Genomic DNA, 20,309 nt, shown 5'->3' with positions numbered 1-20,309 from the left:
GGAACGGCTTTGTAACGATGCCTGCCCAATAAGCTTGTGCAGAGTCAGTACGCCTAATTCTAGTCCTAATCCACAGAAAAATGCTACTGCTTTATTTTGCGGATGGGGAAAGTGCGTGTTGTAGGGCTGGCAGCAGGTTTTGTCATCCACACTGCGAGACCATTGAAGCTTTTGCCATCCTGGGAGCCCAGCGCAGCAGCTTTGTGTTAGAGGGGCTTTTGTTACAAAAGATGCTTCCGGAGGGACCGGCTTGTGTTCGGCTGGAGACCTTTCACCAGCTGCGTAAGGACTCCGGGAAACGGCACATTTTTTTTGGGGGAAAAAAAAAAAAAAAAGCAGAGCTAATGATTGACTATTATTTTAAGGGGATTATCTAATCTGGAGCCCAGAGGACAAGAGAGGCCAAAACGAGTGAAGACTGAATACGTAATTAGTGCAGATTGTTGGTAATACCCTCTGGACTCCGACTGATTATAAACAGAAACAGATTTTTCTAGTTTCCTCCCCCCCAAAAAAAGCCTCTGCAGGCCAAAGAGCCACTTTGTAGTAGAAACTTGCAAATTAAGTGGGTGATCAGAGCTGGGACAGTGGAGCCATTTAATGCAGAAGACGGCTGGGGAGCAGGGAGGCAGAGGACCAGCTTCTCTCGGATTATTTTGTAGCATAAAGGCAGAGTTTTGGGTGGAAGTGACTGAAATGGCGTATGTGGGAGGTTAGTTTTTGTTACCCCACCAGCCATCCTGCAGCTCCATCCCTGGTGCCAGGGCTCCTTCTCTCCCAGCGGCTGTGGGAGCAGGAGATGCAGGGATGCGGCTGTGACCTGGACTAACCAGGGGTCCTAACAAAGGCTGGAAGCCATAATGGAGCCCTCTCTGAAGCCCTAGCTAGGAACATTTGCTAATTTGGATTTCTGGATTTGAAATGTTGTTATTATTATTATATGTTTTTAACGTTATTATTGCCTGGACCTGGTTATCAGCTGCCTTAGGTCTGTTAGAGGCTAATACTTTTTATTTTCCTTTTTTCTGATGTACCAAAGGTCATTAGAAGTTAAGTGAAAGGGATTTGCAAGAGTTATGGATTCATTATTAATACAAAATAAAAGATGTATGTCTAAATCCATCAAGCCTAAAAATACAATTGGGCACAAATAATCCCAGAGAAGGAAACAATGGAAGGAACAGTGAAAACAAATGGCACACCCAAGCACTAAACTTCTGAAGCAGTTAAACAAGGCTAGGAAAATAGCTTTCAAATCTCTGACGACAAGAGGGTTTCTGTTCCCTTCTCTTTTAATTTTGTCAGAGAGGATGAATGAGAGAATAGCCATTCCCATTTGGGTGAAATGCTGTGATTTAAAAAATTACCCTTACTCAAGTTCAGGTGAAATCCCAGAATTTGAAAATTTCCCGTGTAAAAGAATATATTTGAAATGATCGTTTTGGTACGCTTTGGCTGAACGTTTCCAATATGATTCAGCTGCTGCGTTGCGAACCATGCAGGAACTCACATCTCATAAATTACAACATCGCAGAATGAGACTTTAAATGGGAACGTCAAAACCCTTTGTGCTGTTAAAGACCTTGCTGAAACACTCTTTTGTTTCAATTTTCTTTTCTAAACTGAAGGCAAGAGTAGTTACTCAGTTCCTGTGGATTTTTTTAGTTTTGCGAGGATGTCTAATAAGAGAATATTCTGCCCCAAGAGCTCTGCTGACCAGCTGCAGATCACTGGCCTGGAAGCACGTGGGTACCTGATGGTACTGTGACCCCAAGGGGCATCTTTCAGGTTTTAGGAGTCTTTGGAGTGTGTGGAAACATCTTCCAAAACACACCAGGGCAGGGTGTCATTGCCCTGATGGGACGTTGTACCAGCCGAGGAGTCTTGTGTAAAACAACCAACTGCGAAATAATCTGCTGTGATTTTATTAACTCAAAATCCCTTCACTTCTTCTGCAGAAATGAGCTTGGGAAAACAAGATGGTTCAGCCAGGCTGCTCCCAAACCACCTCGAAGCCTGAGCATCCCTTGTGCCAGAGGGACTTTTTCTTTCTGTGCTTGGAAAGCAGCACAGGATGGGCAGAGGTGGCCTCCCAGTGCGTCCCTTTCAGGGTGGCACCTTTTGCTGCTCTGCCCATGGGTGTGCAGCTCTGGAGGACAGCAGCACATCTGTACTTTTAAGAAGAAAAGCAGGAAAGCTGTGGAGAAGACGACTCACAATATCTCTGGGAATCTCCTGGAGAAGTCAGTTTATCACGCAGGTTTTGCTTGCACCTGGCCCTTTGTGTACATGGATATCTGCTCCCTTTCAGCCATTTCTGACCCTCTTTGATGGCCTGGGCTGACTCACTTGTCACACTAACATTGTTATGCTTTTGTTTTGCAATGTTTGGGTATTTTTGATTAAGAAATAGTGCCTGTTTGCCTTGGCAGTGGTGCTTATTGGATTGATGTGGTGCTTTTTAGCTAGAGTGTTTATTCAGCCTCTTGGATTCTTTCTCAGGGGTGGGGTAGGATGATCCAAACCCGTCAGTATGCTCGTGATCCACGAGGGCTTGTGAAAGGCTTGAGCCAGGGTCTCTTTTGATGGGAACCACCAGCTTCCTTCACTTCCAAAGGCTAGGCTCTGGGGATGAGATGAACAGGCTTAACTGATTCCTATCTAGGCAAGAAACCTGGAGCCCAGAAGGAGATGGCAGCAGAATGAGAAGGGGAGTGAGGGACCCGTTGCCTTCAGTCAAGCATGGATGCACCTACTCGGTCCAGATACTCGGCAGGTACAAATGCCCCAAGTGGATCTGGCTAATGGCATCTTAAAATACCTTTTGCTTTTTGTTCTTGACGAGAGAATTTATGGCTTCTTGCCTTTCCACATTGTCTATTTGGACTTTCTTATTCTTCCCTCTCCCAGGGAGACAAGGGCGACTGTGACTTACTGCTCAGCCGATCCTTTGCAGCCAGTGATGGGTTGCCACAAGCTTTCCTCCGTTAATGTCATGCTCCAGGACTATCAAAACTTTTATACTGGACATTTTCTTGGGTTGGAACTCCTATGTGCTTCATCTCAAAGTCCCCATGTTGCAACACCAGCATGCCTGGGGTGCATGATCCATTGACATTCCTCACTCTCCAGTGCTTTGATGAGGTGGACAGGGGATGGGATGGATGAGTTGTAAGTGCTGTAAGGAGCATGTTTTGCACACACATAAGACTGCAGAAATGCAGAGCTCCTCGGGTCCTTCAGCCAGGAGGTATTTGATGAGCAAGGCCTTGTGCTGGATCTGGGGTTGGGGAAACTATTTGTGCTCGCGCAGATTTCCTCACTCCTGCACGCATCCTTGTGATGTCTGGGGAGCAGACGCAATTTTCATTGCTAAACACCCACTCCGAACTTCAACCGATTTTCTTTGGGAGTGACTCTCCAGTAAGCCAGGACCCCTTATCTCTTTTGTTTTCTTACTGAGGCACCTTACCGTTGTGATTTTTTGGTCTTTCCAAGCATAAGGTTTGGTGTAGGGTACTGGGAGGTACTCTGGGACTGGGGCTGAGTGCAGGACTGACAAGATGTTTGCTGAGTTCTTCTGGCCTATCCACCCTGGCCATGATGCCTTCAACCACGCTCAGACCCAGCTGTCCCCAGCTGCCAGCATGGGCTGCCCCGGGGACCCTGGTGCTGGTGGGGGCGGGATGTGCTGTGCGTCGGGATGCCGGCACGCACTGCCTGTTACTAACCACCTCTCTCCTTCTGCTTTCAGAGCTGGCGTACGACATGGATATGGACGACACCTCTGCAAACAAGCAGCTCCTGAATCAGCAAAGCAAAGATGATGCTGCGGTCCCCAGCAGCAACCTCGGGAGCACGGCTCCCCGCCCTGGCCCTGCCACTGCCGTTGTCCTGGTCCTGCCGCTGCTGCTGGGCCACTGGCCGTGAGCGGTGCTGACAGCATCGCTTGGTGTCTCTCCATGCCTTTTTTTAATGAGGAAGACATTTGGAACCTCTTCTGAAATATATGCACATTTCCAAATACAGGGCAAATGACTCGAGTCAGTTTTATAAAAGAATATGGTATCTTCACACACACAAAAAAACCCTAAAAAAGCGTTTCTTCATGGTAAACTAGTAAATACATAACAGTACTTTTAAAAAAGAATCCTGTTTAATATAAGAAGGTTCATATTAAATTGTGTTCCTCGCAGTTTTTGAAGACTGAGGTCTCTCTTGCTGTTAAGTTGGAGACCATATTTCTTCTTGAGTTGTTCAAACATGCATGGGGTACAGAACACTGACGCTTTATGAAATACTCTCAGCAAATATCAGGCCCCTGATCCTAGTTGACTTAATACAGATTTTGTCTGTAGTTCAAACAGTTTTTGTACTTACTCCAAATTCCAGGCTCACCCCTAGGAATCTGGCCAGGCGCATAATACGGAGGGTGTGTGAAGACAGAGGAGAGAGAAGGTCAGACATACGGCATGAGGAAAGATGCTGTGGAAGAGGAGCTGTCGTGCACCAGGATTATCGTGGAGACGTGCTCCCTTGGGCACAAAGCACACTTGTATCATTGCAAGTTGCAGGTGATTTTGCTGCTCGCCACCCAGCCAGGTCCTGCGAAGCCCGTCAGTGCAGGTGGCCAGTCCCCACCAGCATCCCCGTGGCCCATGCAGCGCCCTGGTTTTATTCTTCAGAAGCAAAGCACCTCCTTTCCCATGGGAAAGCTGCAATCACAGCTCCAGCCAAAGGACAGACAGCATGGATGTACACACCGTGCTTTACGGGGATGAATAATGGGTATCCAACGCATTGTGCTATAAGAGAGGAAAAGAAAAGGATTTGCAGGAGCCCAAGGCAGATGAGACTCTTACTCACGTGTTTCTTTGCATGTTACTTTACTTAAACTATCTCTAAAATAAAGATTGGTTGCTCTATAAATAGTGCGCTGGCAGTAGCCTCCCATGTGTGCGAGGCAATGCTCTGCCTTGTTCCTGGAGTGGGCAGCCTGGAAAGGCCAACAGTGCCGGGCTCGGGGGCACAGTGGAAAGGCTTGGCTGAGTCTGATTAAACGGATGGGCTGGGGCCAGGGAGTGTTTGATTTGGTTTGGTTCCTGGCCAAAATGGTTACATATTTCTGTTTAAGATGCCTTTACTGGAGTGATTATATCCATAGTATCTTAAGCTGCAGTGTGTGCATGTATGTGTGCACGCACACACTCACACGCACGTGCATGCTTAAAATATTTGTGTGCCTCAGACCTTTTTAAAAGCAACTTTATGTTCAGGAGAAAGTAGATAAATCTGAACCACGCAGTCAGACAGTTTGGAGAGCAGAAACTTTGCCCAGTCAAAGTGGTGGGGCTGATGTGGCTGACCCTGATTTGAAGCGTTGGGACTGCTTGAAGTGCTTCTGGAGCCATGGCTGCTCACCCTGTTCCTCTGCTGGGGACATTAACTCCCAGTTCACCACTCCTGATGGAGAGGAGTGAATCTGGGCTAAGCCCCTGTGTGACCTGCTGGTTAATGGTCGGAGAGCTATCCTCTGGGATTCAGACCCCTCATGTCCCATCCGCATCAGGTTGAGCGCTGGGGATGCTTGGGCAGGGCTGGTGCCATACAGTGTTCCTGTAAGTGCTGATTTTTTACGTCGATGCCAGTGTGATGCATATTTGTGTACGCGTATTCGTATTTTACATGGTCACAATCCAAACTGCAATCCTCTCTGTCTCTCAGCATCACCAGTTGCTGGAGGTGGTCCTTGGGTCCCGGTGCATGGGGGTGACGTGGGGGAGAGCCATCGGCATTGCTGGCAGAGGCATTTCTTCACCACCCTGCTGCTTCGCTCTCCCTTTGGCCCAGATCTCCCCACTATCCCTACTCTCCGTGCTGCAGCTGGCTGTGCCCATGAGCCTCTGCTCCACCAAAGGGAATATTTTATTAGTGCCACTTGAATTTCCATCGCTTCTTCCCTTCTGATCATTTTCCTTTCATCCCTTTGGAGCGCTGGGGGTGGGAGCAGGCCACTGGATTTGTTCGGAGATGACGTGCTGCCTCTGCCTCCCCAGGTATCGCTGGTACCAGCGCAGGGACATTCTCTCCTCTAATATTGTGTCAGAAATATTCTGTGTGCTGCTGCTTCCTTAGATAAGCAGCAGGATGGGATGATGGCACCGGATCTTCAGCGTGAGTCCAGCGTGCTTTCTTTCTTAGGGAGACGATCTGGGCTGTGTCTTGCTGTGTGTCTCACAAAGCCCGACGGGTTTTCCTGCTCTGCATCACAGCAGTGCGATGCTGATGCTTCTCAGCAGAAGACCCCTCTGTAACATGCTGAGCCCAGTTTGCCATTGCACAGACATGCTGTTTAGCAGAGCTATGCTTGTTGAAGACTTTGTTATGATAAGAGATCACAAAAAACAACCTTTGAGCTTACTACCTGCCAAATTTATAAAATAATGCATTATAACTTGAAAAAACAGCTGTTGAATTTTACCCTGCAGTGAGTTCATGTGCATGGTTTAACAGGGGTTTTGCAAGGGATGCTCTGGCCACCAAGGTGGAATAAAGCTGGCATTCAGTTTTGGGCAGTGTCTCATTCCCATGTCCTGAGAAATAAGGAATAATTGTTCTCTGTTTGTTTCTCCACACCACCTCTGCTTACTGTGACCTGTGTTGTCGTGGGATGGAACGTCTCCATCAGGAGATGGGCACTGTCCCTTCCCCTGTGCATGTGTACCTGGAGCTCCACGCCTTGTCCCAGGGCTTGCAGGTTTAACTGCTAACACACAGGTGAGATTATTTCAATTTTTCTTTATTATTCTTATAATATATAGTGTATATATTAGTAATGAGTATACATATCATATATACGACAACATATTTATATAAGTCAAGGAGTGTGGGGCTTGAGCTGACGGCAGGTGCCAGGGGAGCGTCTCAGCTGCGCTCACAGCACCGTGATAATGTGGTGATGTGGCTCCAGCACCAGTGATGACTGCGTCTGGCCAGCGAGGTGTGTGACCACAGTAAATATCTGTCTGGTTTTCTGCCAGCAGGCAAAGCAGCTGCACAAAGGGGTTTACGTCACAGAGGTGCTTCTGGGGAAAAAAAAAATAAATTGGAAAAAAGCCAATCCTGAGCTGTTGCTGACTCTGATTCCCAAGTCTCCCTGTGCAGAGCCACGGGCTCCTTGGTGCAGTGTGGCTACCACCCGTCTGCCAGCACCCTGTCCCGACGGTGCCTCGTGGGCTCGGCACCTTGTGCCGGTGCTGGCTAAAGGCCCAGCGACCTCGGGGCAGGTTTCCAGTCTCAGGTGGCTGAGCCCTTACCCCCTGCCAGTTAACCTTAACGCTTCCTGGCCAGCTTTGCGGCCCTCGTTAAACTCTGGTGGCAGCAGCGGGGTGGCCAGGAGCCTGCTGCCACCGTGCACGTCCCGTGTGCGGGCAGGAGCTGGCAGCATCACGCTGCATGCAAAGCCATTGCATCTTTGGGGGGGTTTGCAAGCAGCCTTGAAAAGGTGGCAAAGCCGGCACCTTTCCCCGTGTCTGAGGGTGGTGATGAGAGGCAAACATGTGCTTAGCATGTGTAATGTATTTCTGTAGTAACCATGCATCAAATTATAATTTAAAACCAAAATATTTTTGTTGGATAGGAAGTCCCAGTTCATTAATCAATTAACTAATAGTTTAGTGCTGGAATGGTATAATCTAATGCACTTAACAGCTGCTCGAAACAGCTGGTGCTTCTGGCTCATGCTGTTTTGGGAAGTGAAATCTAGAGTGTCTCGGTTTTGTTTTTCAGGGAGTTTTTCAGAATTGCTCGTTCATCTCCATGAGCAAAGCCCTCAAGCGCTCTGGAGTGGGGACCCAGCAGGGATGTGGGACTGGATTCACTGGGGCTTCCAACCGAAACAAGATCCCCCTTGCACGGCAGACGCAGAGAGAACCAGCCGTGTCTGCAAACGTGACAGCTGGACGCCGAGGGGGTTCCTGCGGGTTTGCATAAGGGGGACACGCATAATCCCTTGCTGTCAGGTGTTTTGATTTGCTTTTGAGTCAAAACCGGTGCGTGCTGAGCTATGGGTACAGCAAGGGAGATGTCACCAACCGAGAGGGCAGTTCCCGGCTGCGCCCCCGCCTCGGAGGGTGCTCAGTTGGGGCACAGGCCAGGGTCCTGGCGAGGTGGCACGCTGGGGACTGCGGTGTGGGGAGGGGAGGAGGTGACCACCTTGCACTGCCTCCTGCCCTGCCTTCTCGGCAGCTTCTGGTCCACAGCGAGACCTTTGCAGCCATGTGGGAGGCAGTTGCGGGGGGGACAGTCCCAGGGCAGAAGAGGCACGGGGAGCAGGGCGACAAGCAGGCTGGTGGCAGGGACCAGACATGGGATGTTGCATAAGTCTGTAAAGTAAAATACAGGAAACCACACAAAAGCCTCAAAATGCCTGAAACAAAGCCACGTGTGCTGCTGAGATGCCTCCTTCCAACCTCAGAGCATGTAGCTCAGTGGTGGGACTGGCCATGGCCAAATGTCCACTGGACGAGTCCTGCCCTGCAAGCTATCTAGCTCACCTAAGTTAAAGCATCTCAGAAATATCATTTGGTTCCCAAACACTTGGGTGCCTTGGTGGGAATTTCCTTGACCTTTCCACCAGCACTGCAGCTTAATGATTGACACATGCTGCTAAAGCTTTACCAGATCACACACTGCACACCCCAGAAGCAGATGTCTGTTCCCAGAAACCCAGGGATTTTTCAGTTTGAGCTCTGCAGCTGGGAGGTGACTCGGCTGGGCATCAGCAAAATCACAAGTCCTCCTTGTGTGTTATTTGTTCCCTTAGCACGGAACCAGGTATGGAAGTGTTGGGGGGATGAAATACACAGCTGGAGGGAAATGAGGTGAAACCATCATGTTGGAGGATGCTCGCTGGTCCTCAGCCTGGGAATTTGTGTTTTCTATTAGGGACACGGTGAAACTCTCCACATAAAGACAAGCGGCGGGGTTTGTTCGGTTCTAGCCTGCAGCTTGCTCATGGGAGACCTCACTAAGAAGTAAAAGTGGGGAAAAAGAACAACCCAAACCCACAAACAACCCCCTAAATAAGCTTGTCAAAATGTTACTGAAGGACATTCCCCAGAGATGAGGTAACTGAAATTTTGATATAGGCAGATGAAGCAGCCCTGGCATGTTTATACAGTCAGCAAATTTACTGCCTTCAAAAAAAACCCAGACAAGCAGTCAGTATTAATCAAATACAGTTTATTTTGTCAAACATTATATCCTTTTGAAAATAAACATCTTGGTGGTGTTTTGCTGAGAGCGTGCTAGGATCTGAAGTACACATCCATGTCTCCGGGCTGGAAAGCGCTGTATCCCAGCGTCCTTCCCAATGGCTAATGCCATTCCCGTGAAAGTCGTCGTGCCCGGCTCCCGGCGAGGCTCCCGGTGGAGCTTTTGCCAGCCCTGCAGCCCAAAAGGTTTGGAGAGTGAAAACAAATTGCTTGCTGCTGTGGGGTTTTTCCTCCCGGGTGCTGTGCGGTCAGATGGGAACTGGTGCTGGTGGGAAAGGGACTTGGTGGGAAAGGAAAGGCCCTGTTAGGGACTGTTCAGGGTTATTTCAGATGCTCCTTGGTGGCCACAGGGACGCAGAAGACTTCTCCAGCACATTACCAGTGTTGAAAACCAGACTTTACCATAGCAGAAATACAGACCTAGCCTCAACCTCCCAGTTCAGTGCCTGCCTCCCCCCTTGTAGGAGCCCAGCAGAGACTTCAACAACAGCTTGCAACAAGTCAACACGTTTGGGGATCTCTGCCAGCAGTTTTTGTTTGTTTTCTCTGTGCCCTTTGCTGTTACTATTTCAGCGCGCAAAGATCCTGCACATCCAGAAAGGAAAGCACTGCTGGATCCGAGCAGCATGACCACCCTTCGCATCCAGCTCTCTGCAGGCAAATCACTAAAAAGAAGTCGAAAGCTCGCCTGTAGCAGCCTGTATCCCTTCAGTGTCATATTATACTACCATCCACCGTGTTAGCAAACGGGAAAATAAACACGAGCTGGATAGCAAAGCAAGAGGCTGTTTAATTACAGATGTTAAGAAGAATGACGTTTGTGTACATTCCACCCAGAAGTGGATTAAAGTGGTGACCTTTCCCGTGGTGTGAAATGGGTTTGTTGTGGAGTGCAGGCATCTCGTGTCACTTCAAGATCTGCCAGACATTTCGTTGTCCCTGTTTATGGTTAACATTGGATGATGCCTCTTGAAGCTGAATCTCAGCAGCTGACAGCGTTTTCTGAGAACTTGTCATCTGGACTCTATCTAGCAAAATTCCTGGTATTGGGTGTATTTGTTCCCATTTGAAGGAAAAACAATGTTTTCTGGGACAAAAAAAAAGTAAAGGGAGGATGGTGGCATAAGCAACTCATAACGTTGAGCTGAAACCTGCAGAAGGATCCAGGATTTGGCCCAGGGTGCCAGACTGGTGACGTGAGTCACCACTATTACCTGTCAATGTGCGTGTGATAAATATCTCCGAGCATGGTAGCCAGGGCCAACACTTTGCCCTGGCGGTGCCACAGAGGTGTCAGGGCCGGCTTTGCCATGCACGGCCTCCCATGACCACATCAGAGGAGAGAGATGCTACTCCCAGCCCACCAAGGTACTGAGGTACAACCTTGTCTTGCTTCCTTGCAAACCTTCTAGCAGGGCCCTTGCTCCGAGTCAGTTTTTACTCTGCTGAACATGCACCCAGCCAGTTATTCACTGTTCTGCTCCTGGCGAGGATGGTAAAGCAGGAGGGCAAGGGAAGAGGAGCTTTCACACTGGTATCACTGGCCTCGGTGTGAAAGTCCCTACAAAGGACTTGCTCATCACATTGCAGCACATCAGAGCAAGCCCAGGCTGAGCACTGCAACCAAAGTGGCCCATGGAAGCCCTTGCCAGCGCATCCAGCAGATGCTGGTGGCTTGGAGGGCCAGGCTGGGCAGCATGGAGCAGGGAGATGCTATCTGACCAAGGAGCAGAGGCACTAATTGGCCTGGGTAATTGCAGAGAGGGTCTGCAGGTGGACACTAATTTGGTAATGAATGACTGATGGCAGCGAGGGGGCTGTTCTGTGCCTGTGGCCAGGAGCTCTTTCCTTAATTGCTGCCTCTTAACAACCTACGGCACGGAAAGGATCATAGAGTGGTGCTGCCTTGTGCTCACTGCCATCCAGCCTGCCTTGTTTTGGGGAGGCACCAATCCAGAGGCATGTGTGCATTGCTCTGAGCCTGATGTATTTGGGTGCTAAGGGCCAGGGTACCCGGTGAGCCCTGTCTCCCTTCCCCATGGCACCAGGGTGAGGGGCAACGTCTGCTGTGTAGGCTCAGGGTGCAAAGTCCTGGGCCCTGAGGTTATTGCTAGGGACACGATTTGACTCTGGGGAGGTGTGGGGCAGGGTGCTGTGGCTGCCCGCTCTCAGCACCCACAAAGGTGCCGGGGGCCTGGCATCTGTGGGGAGCTGTGGGTGCTTTACAGAGGGTGTATGGGGGCTGTGCTGCAGTTACACAAGTTGGAGCTTGGAAAAATAGAAATCTATCCCAAACCTGGAAATACAGAAACCTTCCCTTTTCAATCTCTCTTCTTGCTATTTTCCTGTTGTGAAACACAGAGGCAGGTGCCTTCTGGCTACATGACAATTGCCTTTGGTTGTGTCGCCATCGCAGCAGTGGGAGGATTTCGGTGCCATCCTGGAGGCTCTCCTGCCCTGCCTGCAGCTGCTGGCTGGCCTGCCCACCTGCCCAGCTCCTGGGGGCTCTGGCTAAAGGTGCAGTGGAAACCTTCTCCCAGCAGGCTGGTTCACACCTTGCAGTGAGCCACACTGGAGCCTTTTTGGGGCTGCTGTGGTTAGAGATGTAAGAAAAACCCTTGCAGGGGGTGGGAAGGATGAGTGTCTTTGTGACAGTCCCGCTCTCCTGCCTGCAGCATCAGCTAACTCCCACTCGCTGGTTTGGAAGAGGCAGCTGGGCTGGCCAGCATCGTTGCCAGCTGCACCTTCCTCTTTGCCTCCAGGAGCTCAAGCCCAGCAGTTGCCTTTTGGTAGTTGGCAGCTCCATAAATTGTCCCCCTACCCACAGGTGCTGCTGCTTTCCAGCCTGGGTGTAGCTGGTGTGGGAATGTGTGGAGAGTTGTTCATGTGGGGAGAAACCACTGGTTCCCAAACACGCTGGGGGTACTGGTGGGGTGGTACGGGACTATTCTTGCCTTCTCACTACCTCGAGATGCTCCTACAGAGAGCAAAGGAGACTGAGACCTGGGCTAGGAAATGGTCACCCCCCTTTTCAAGCCATGGCAGAGGTAACATCTCTTTGAAAGGTGCAGGGGAGAAGAAAACCATGGCTCCAGCCTCTGCTCCAGCCTGCAGCGATGCTGCTGGCGTGCTGGACCAGTCCAGGGATCCCTAATGCAAGGCTGCTTTGGGAGCAAGAGACTTCATCAGCATAACAGGGATTGCCTTCAGACTCGTGGTGCTCAGGCAGAAAGACCAGGCAGGAAAATGAGCCGAGCTGCACATGTTAGCCGTGTCCCACAGCTTGGAGACAAATGTTTAGCAGCCGCTTATCTGCTGGTGAAAGAATAAATAGAGGCGTGGGTCTTGCACCTTTTAAACACTACATGTCTGCGGACTGCGAATGTGGGGATGGGATTTGCATGCTGCTTTATTTAGTATTATATTAGCTGTGCCGTGTTTACGGAAACCGCCCTGCAGACACCAAATGTGCGACCGCAAAAAAAAAAAAAAAAAAGGTTAAAAAAAAAAGCAGAGAAATGCAGGCAACCTCTTGTTGCCAGTGCCCCAGCTTCAGCTCTGCGGTGATGCTCAAGGGGAAACTATAGCCGGACCTCCTGCTTCCCCTCATGCTGTTCCTGTGTCAGGAGGCTGAAGGATTTCACCACTAATAATTTATGTCTTTCCCAGGGACAAACAGAGAAGCCCACTTAAGTCGGGGACTTGTCCCCCTGTTGGGTGACGGCTCAGGGTGGGGGGGATGTGCAGGCGACAGACACAGCGGGCGGCTGCCGCAGGTGGCATGAGCCGATGTCCCCAGTTTGGAGGGGGCAGAGCATGGGGCGAGGGAGAAGCAGGAGCGTGTCCGGAGGTCTCGGCACTGCGTGCAGGTAGGGTGTGAGCACCGAGGGAAGGAGGGGACCCCAAGCTGCTCTGTGTGTGGCTGTGGGATGGCATCGGTGTCACCTCCCTCTGCAGAGACCACCACAATGGTCACTCACTCCTGGGAAGGGAGAGAGCCCTCATATTCACATACCTGCCCGCATGGGAATGATAATAATAACCATAATAATAGTAATAATAAACTGCTCTGTAGCTCATCCTGCACACTCGCTGAAACCTCTATGTGGTCCCTGTGCTGCTTGCCTGAAACTTTTTTTTACAGCCTTTAAAGAATGATCATTTTAGGCAAGATATAGATGATTTAATTATTTTTAAGGAGACTGATTGATCCCACTGCCTGATGGGCTGCCAGACTTCACCTCTGGCAACTGTCTGGCAGAAGACCCTGGGCATTGAGACCTTGACCTGCTAATGCAATCTCTAAAGGAGTAACTCAAGATCCTCGTGTTCCTATGTCCGCTGGCTGCAGGATAAGTGGATTCCTCGATTGTGGTTTAGACCGCTTTTACCACCTCTTTTACACAGCCTCACATGGCATTTTGGTTAACTCTCTGCTGTTTGCTCTTGATCTTATTCCTGACAGCGTGGGATGGACGTGCAGATGGTTTGCAGAGATGCCGGGAGAGCGTCTGGCCGGGCTCTGGGCTGCTGGTGAGGGGCTTGCTCCTGACCACCCCACCCTCCTTGTTCCCGTTATCGCTGTGAAAGCCAAGGGAGAGCAGAAGCAGGGACGGCCGCAGCTCAGGCATTAAAATTGGTGCTACCTGGGGTGCAAAGAAAGGTCAGAGCAAGCCATTGCCAGCGCCGGTTTTTTTGGAGGGTGCCTGGTGCATGCAGGAGGGATGAGGGGATGCTTTGTGCATCATTCAGGCCAAACCGGCTCTGCGCCTTTCAGGGGGTCTCCACCACAAGTGCTGCTTGTCCCTGGGGAGTGCTTGGCCAAGGGATTTGTGCAGTTTGTGGTGCTTCATCCCAAAGTGGTCACGGCTAGCCAAAGTGTTAAATAAAAAATTATTTGCTCGGTGTTCCCAAATGTGATGAGCACTGAGCTGCTGACCCAATGTGAAAGGTTCTAATGCTTCACCCCCTGGCATTCTTCAGCACCCTCTTTCCCATCAACTTCTTCCCTTCCACAGGGCCCTGGGCAGGTACACACCAACATTGTTTTCCAGGCTAATTAAAACCTTATTTTTTATATTTTTTCCACTTGAAAGTGCCCCTCTGAGCCAGGCCAGATGCTCTTCCTTTTGAAGCACGCTTCTGCTGGGAGCTGAGAACATCTCCAGCCCCAGCGTTGCTATCGTGGGGGGCACCCTTCATGGAGAAACTGGTCCTTGCTCCAAACAACAGGAGGGTGCTGAGGCAGGAGGGAAGCCTGGCAAATGTGGCCGGTGCACGGCTCTGCCGGAGCCCCTTGGCTCTGTGGTGCTGGGGGCTCACGTGGGCTTCTGCTCGTGCCCCTTCAATGAACCTATTTTGGGAGCCAGCTGTCTCTGGGCACCCTTTGCCCATCCAGCTGCAAGCTGGGCATGCTGCGGAGAGGAGGGAAAACTTGTGGGACCAGGGATGAAGAGGATGGGACACAACCAGAGGGAAAAGTGGGACACAGCAGGGGCTGGCAGCTCGCCTGCAAGGGTCCAAGCTGAGCCTCCTGTCTGCACAACCCATCTCCGGCAAGACACGGGCAGCGGTTGCACCATATCCCAGGTATGGAGGACCCATCCTTGCACCGAATCCTGCAGTTGAGATGTGGTTTAAGTGACTCAGGAACGTGTCTGTGTCTCTGGGACGTGTGTGCCGACTGATGGGCTCTGGAAAAAAACCACCCCTAGGAGCCGGTGTCATTGTAAATGTCACAATATCGTCATCCCAGCAGTGTATGAGCTGGTGAATGAGGCTCCAAGGCAGCCAGGCCTGCCTGAGTAACCAAATTAAATTTAAAAGAATTTTTAAATTAAGAAATAATTACTTTGGAGTTCCATTCCTGCCATCTGGTTTTGCATGTTTTGGGTGTGAGTTTTCAGTTTTCCCACTGCAGCCATGGGACTTGGAAAAAAAAAAAAACAGAAAAACTCTTTAAAGAGCTGAGACAACAATTTCAAGTGCTGGGCACTTACATTAAGTATTGTGAAACCTAAGTTGCAAGAGCTCAGCACCGCTGACGGTTACTTTCAGACCTGTGTCGCAGAAGCGGAGTGAGCACACAACTACCTGATGCTTCACTTTCTCAAGCAAAACAAAGATGTTGTGAGTCAGAATGAAATTTTCCATGGGGTACTTTTGCTTGGCCATTAATACCAAAAACTGCTGAATGTTTTTTTTTTTTTCCCCCTTGTACAAGAGCCTGTGGTGAGCATCTGTACCACAGACTTTGCAGGGGCTCGTTGTTTTTCAGGGGATGGGGTGGTGAGCGTGCTGCAAGGAGGAGAGATGGTGGTTTTGCATGCAGGCAGTTTCTGAAGCGAGGCATGAGCACAGCATGGAGGTGACAACCCTGGACCTGCCATTTCGGACTGAGGTGGAGCCAAGGGGGTGCAACTCGTGGCTCTAACAGCCAGCAGGATGCCAGGTCCCCCAGTGAAGGGCTGTTTTGCAGACACATCTCCCCAAGTTACCCCCCAGGGCAAGGGGATGTGGGGCTGTGCCCAGCCCTGCACTTGTCATCCTGGGGGGGTGCCCAGCCTCCGCACCAGGGATGCTGAGCGCTGCTCCCGTGTGGGTTCTGGAAAGTGGAAAGAGGTAGCAAGGAAAGCCTTTCTTCTCCTTCTTTCTTCCTTTTTTTTTCTTTTCCCATCCTGTCCTGGATGTGGCTGGAGGCCATGGGCTCTCCCAACCTGTGGGCTGGATTTCCAGGGGACAGGAGCGTTTGGGACAGCCGGCCTCGCCACGCAGCCCTCCTCCCTGGTGGGGACAGCCGGGACAGCACATCAAAGGGGCAGTGGCTGTTCCTGCCGTCCCCATCTCGTGTGGGGCACACTCCCAGCCCCGTGGCGCGGGACCACCCATGCCGCCCCGCACATCAATCAGCCCTGGCTGAATCTCACCACTGGCCACCTCCCTGACCCCACTATCTCCCTCCTTTTCCCCTGGGATTCAAGTGCAAATGCCTCGGGGCCGTGGGCTGTACAGCCCCTAGCACCAGCCAGCCTTGGACTTTGAGGTTTCCCTGGGATGATGTGGGATCTCCCTCCAGCTGCGAGACCATTGCATCCCGTCTGATTCCCGGCAGGAAACATTGACCTGCAGGGTAACAAATGGCTGATTTTTTTTTTCCCTTTTTTTTTTTTTTCCTTCCCTCCTGATCAGCTATTGCCATAAAATACTTTCATTTTTCTCCCCCCCTTTCTCCCCAATCTATGCCCAAACTGCAATATCGGTTACAAATATCATCTGTGAAAAGAAAAGGCAAATAAATGAGCACATCAAAGCCAGCTGCTTGGGGCCGTTCGGTTGGGAGCAGAAATAGGGCTAGGCCCTGGACCCATTATCTTGCTGATATCTAATGCCACCACTTCAGAGTGTGAGAATGAAGCCTTTTTTTTCTGCAACCGAGCGTACCAGCCCTGCTGGTGTTTGGGAGCACAAAGGCCACCATCCACCCCAGCTCTCGAGAGAGACTGTTGACATGTTGCTCTCAGATTTCATTCCTGAAAATCTGGAACTTTATGCTGAACAAATAACATGATCTTTTTCCTTCATCTGGAAAGGATAAAAACAATTGCTGGCACTTGGAGCAGATCACTCTTTCTTTTCCTCCCTCCTCCCTCCCGGCTTTTCTCGCAAGCCCTGACTTGCTACCCGCAAATCACAACTCACATATTTTCATTTGAAAACTTTAAACCATGGGGGGTGAGGGGCAAGAGAGGAGGGGAATGAAAAAAGAAGATTAAAAAAAAAGATTGCAAGCAGCACTAATATAACCATGAACGTCTGGCAGGAGATGTGCCGCCCCGGCCCTGCCAGGCAGGGAGGATGGAGCGAAATGCAAAGCGTTCACTGTTTGGGGGGATACGGGCAAGGGTCGCCCATGCTCCTTGTGGAGGAGAGGTGCCCAGCCCCTAAGCACATCTCTGCTGTGGGATGGATGGTGCCCTGCTTCATCCATTCAGGGGCTGTGTGGATGGTTGTACCCTCCAGGACCCATATTGCACCCGCTGATGGGCATCACACCTGGGATGGGGACGCGAGCTGTGACCATTTCGGTGCAAGGCAAAGTCTGATGAGTGCTCCTCAAGCAGCGGGACTTGAGCTGGCGCTCATCCTGCGCCCTGTTCTCATGGTCTGCTCCTTCATGGGTTTTGGTTTTGGCATGGCACTGTCGGGGAGAGGAGCCGCATCAACCTGTCTGGCCAACCCAGTGAGCCGGAGGGCAAGCAGTGCGGGCACTGCCAATACCTGCTGCCCACAGCAGTGGTCATTTTAAGCAAGTTTTGTTTCCTTTCACTTGTGTAAGTACACACATTTTCCACTGTGGGTTTATAAATTGTTTTGAAATAGCCTTTAAACAGAATGAAGACAGTGTATAGGGGTTAAAAAAAAATCATTATTTTATCATTATTTATTTTTATTTATCATCATTTTATTGATACTGAAGCCGTGTACAGAACAGGACTGGGACAAGTCCCGCTTAGAGCCGGTGCTCTCCCTGCTCTCTGATCCATTTTGCCTCCCTCATCCCAGGTGATATTAAAGGGGAGAACCACTTCTGCTCTCCTCCACTAACAAAATTCTCAAAGGCGCTGATGCGCATCCCTGCTGTAGCGAGGCAGATGTCTACAAACGAAGTGCTTGCTGGACCGGTGCCCAGCTAGGAGTGCTTCGAGGGGAATGAAAGGCCTTAAGTGAAGTACTGGGTGCAGTAATTAGGATCTCTGGAGCTCCCCTTGGCAAGCTTACACTGATCTTTCCAAGTTCTAAGAAACCAACTTTGACCTCTGCTGACCATCACGGCGCGGCTCCATCCCCGGACAAGCACAGCCTGACCCGGAGCACAGCACCGGCGCTGCGGGTGGGAACCAGCCTCCTGCCCAGAGGGAAGAACCGCCTGCAGTGGTGATTCCCTGGCATCAGAGGCGACCGGGATGGTCTTGCTGACAACTGCAGGACAACGGGCTCCCTCTTCCCCTGGCTCTGCTCCGTGGGTTTTTAGCTGGCATGAGGAAGTTCAGGTAACACGTAGATATTACTCATTTTTAAGCAGTGCCAACCGGCCGGGTTATCTGCTGCTCTGAACATGCCTCTCCCCTTCTCTCTCCTTTCCATGATAGGAGATTATTTTTTGCTGCTCCAGACAGCTCTTGGGGTTGTTCCCCTCTGCCCCAGGTCTGCAGGGACTGAGGCCACACGGAGCCACCGACAGCAATATCAGGGCCATCTCCAGCCGTGCCGTGCCGGCGACACGTGCCAAGAGCTATGGGTATGTTTTCTCCATGTACAGGAGATAGGAGAAAAAAAAATACCCAGCTTGAATCATGGCCAGGGAGGTTTAGGTTAGCCACTAAGAAATGCTTTTGTGCAATAAGATCCTGAGTTGGTAGCTGGGACAGGCGGTGCAGTCTTGATTGAGGAGGGATTTTGAGAACAGAGAGGGAGAGGACAGCTCGAGGTCGGTCTGGCTGGGTCAGAAAGGGAGGCATCAGGCATCTGAAGCTTTTTCCAGCCCTAATCTCTGCAGCTCCGGGGTTTTGTGAACCCCCCAGCTGGGTGATGTACTTATCTGTGGACCGGGAAACTGCACATTTAATGGGTGAGACTAACCCGAGCGGGCAGGCTGGAGCGTGTGGGCTGGCCGTGCCGCTGCTCACAGCACCCACAGACCTCGCTCTGCCCCTGCCCTGCCAGCACTCACCCTGTGCCAGCCTGGCACCGGCTCTGAACCAACACTTAAAAGAGGAAAAAAAGCAAAAAAAAGCAGCCCAAGTGGTGATGCCTGCTGTAACTACAGCCCAGAGCGCCCAGGGGAGGGCTGAACAAGGGGTTGCTGCTTGGGAGGGATAGGAATGCAAGAATGACTTGTGGGCTTGTTTCCTCCGTCATCCCCACGTTATGCTCTTCATCTTCTCCCCTGCCCTCCACCTGCTGCTCCCCCTGCACTCACCTCACCCCGTGTGCTCCCACCCCCCTTCACGTCTGTAGGAAGATTATATGAGTGTGGACGGAGAATTAAACATCACGGCTGTAATTCACACCAAGAAAGGCCTGGGTGAGGCAGAGACAGGGTCCCATCCTGCCACCCAGCCTCCTCAGTGGCAACCAGATGTATGGGGACACGTCCTCAGGGATGCTGGGCTGTGGGAAGGGGTGTGGGTGAGCTGGCATGGATCCGGCATGCCAGCCCGGCTGCCAGCATCGGTCCGGTGAGCCCCATGGTGGCCGTTGGGGAGATACAGCCCAGGGACCCTCTTTGTACCCCTGTGATGGGGGAGCAGGGAGAGGAGGAAGTTCTGGAGCAACGGTGACTGACGTTTGCTTGCCGGGAATCTGTTGGGGAATATTTTTATCCGCTGGGTGTGAGTGTGCTACACGTCAGAGCCATCTGCCACACAGTCATTTTTGGGAGAGCTGGGAAGTGCAGGCATGAAAATCCGTGAAACTGAGTGCATTCCTGTGCCCTTCAAAGCTGTGTGTGTCCCCAAGTCTCCTCCCTGTGGTGTCTGGGGACAGAGCTGGGACAACTTCTTGCCCTGCTGGGGGAGAGACAAGCTCTTGCATTCCCTAAAATGGAGATGGTCTTGAGCGCTGCACAGCAAGCCCCGTGCCCTGCAAGCCGGTTCGGACACGGGAAACTGAGTGACACTCTTGCAGCAGCCTTGTCGCACACCCAGCCTGTTCCCCCCATCCCCTTAGCATCTTTCCATCTTGCTTTGGCGTGCACCTCGCACCCTGCCGCGGCAGAGCCTGGCCGGCGTCGGCCCCCCTGTAGAAGGCATCGAGGAGCTAACCCAGCCTTACCCCAGAGCCGAGCAGTTAACGCGGGAGGATTCTGTTTGTTGGACGGGGTGAAGGAGTCCTAGGATAAAAATAAATGGAGACATCAGCCCATGCCGAAACACCGGATCTGCTTGCCCTAAAATATCAGGCCATTGACATTCGAAACCCAGATTCAGAGCGTCATTTTGCAGCTAGCAGAATCCCCCCATCCTTGTGACAGAT

The 20,309-nt window shown here is 51.1% G+C and overlaps 1 protein-coding gene across 1 annotated transcript in view; it reads left to right on the top strand.

The window, feature by feature from the left end:
- The window catches only part of LOC104168310 (glypican-3-like), a 74,136-nt gene extending 70,206 nt beyond the window's left edge, over positions 1–3,930 (top strand). The window contains exon 6 of the mRNA XM_009708874.1: positions 3,755–3,930. Coding sequence (XP_009707176.1) covers positions 3,755–3,930 — 176 coding nt within the window. The remainder of the gene's footprint in view (positions 1–3,754) is intronic.
- Positions 3,931–20,309: the final 16,379 nt, after the last annotated feature.

This window comes from Cariama cristata, unplaced genomic scaffold (genome assembly GCF_000690535.1).
Source record: "Cariama cristata isolate BGI_N322 unplaced genomic scaffold, ASM69053v1 scaffold4621, whole genome shotgun sequence".
NCBI classification, from domain to species: domain Eukaryota; kingdom Metazoa; phylum Chordata; class Aves; order Cariamiformes; family Cariamidae; genus Cariama; species Cariama cristata.
The sequence above is the reverse complement of the archived record's forward strand: the minus strand, read 5'-3'. Positions and strand labels throughout refer to the sequence as shown.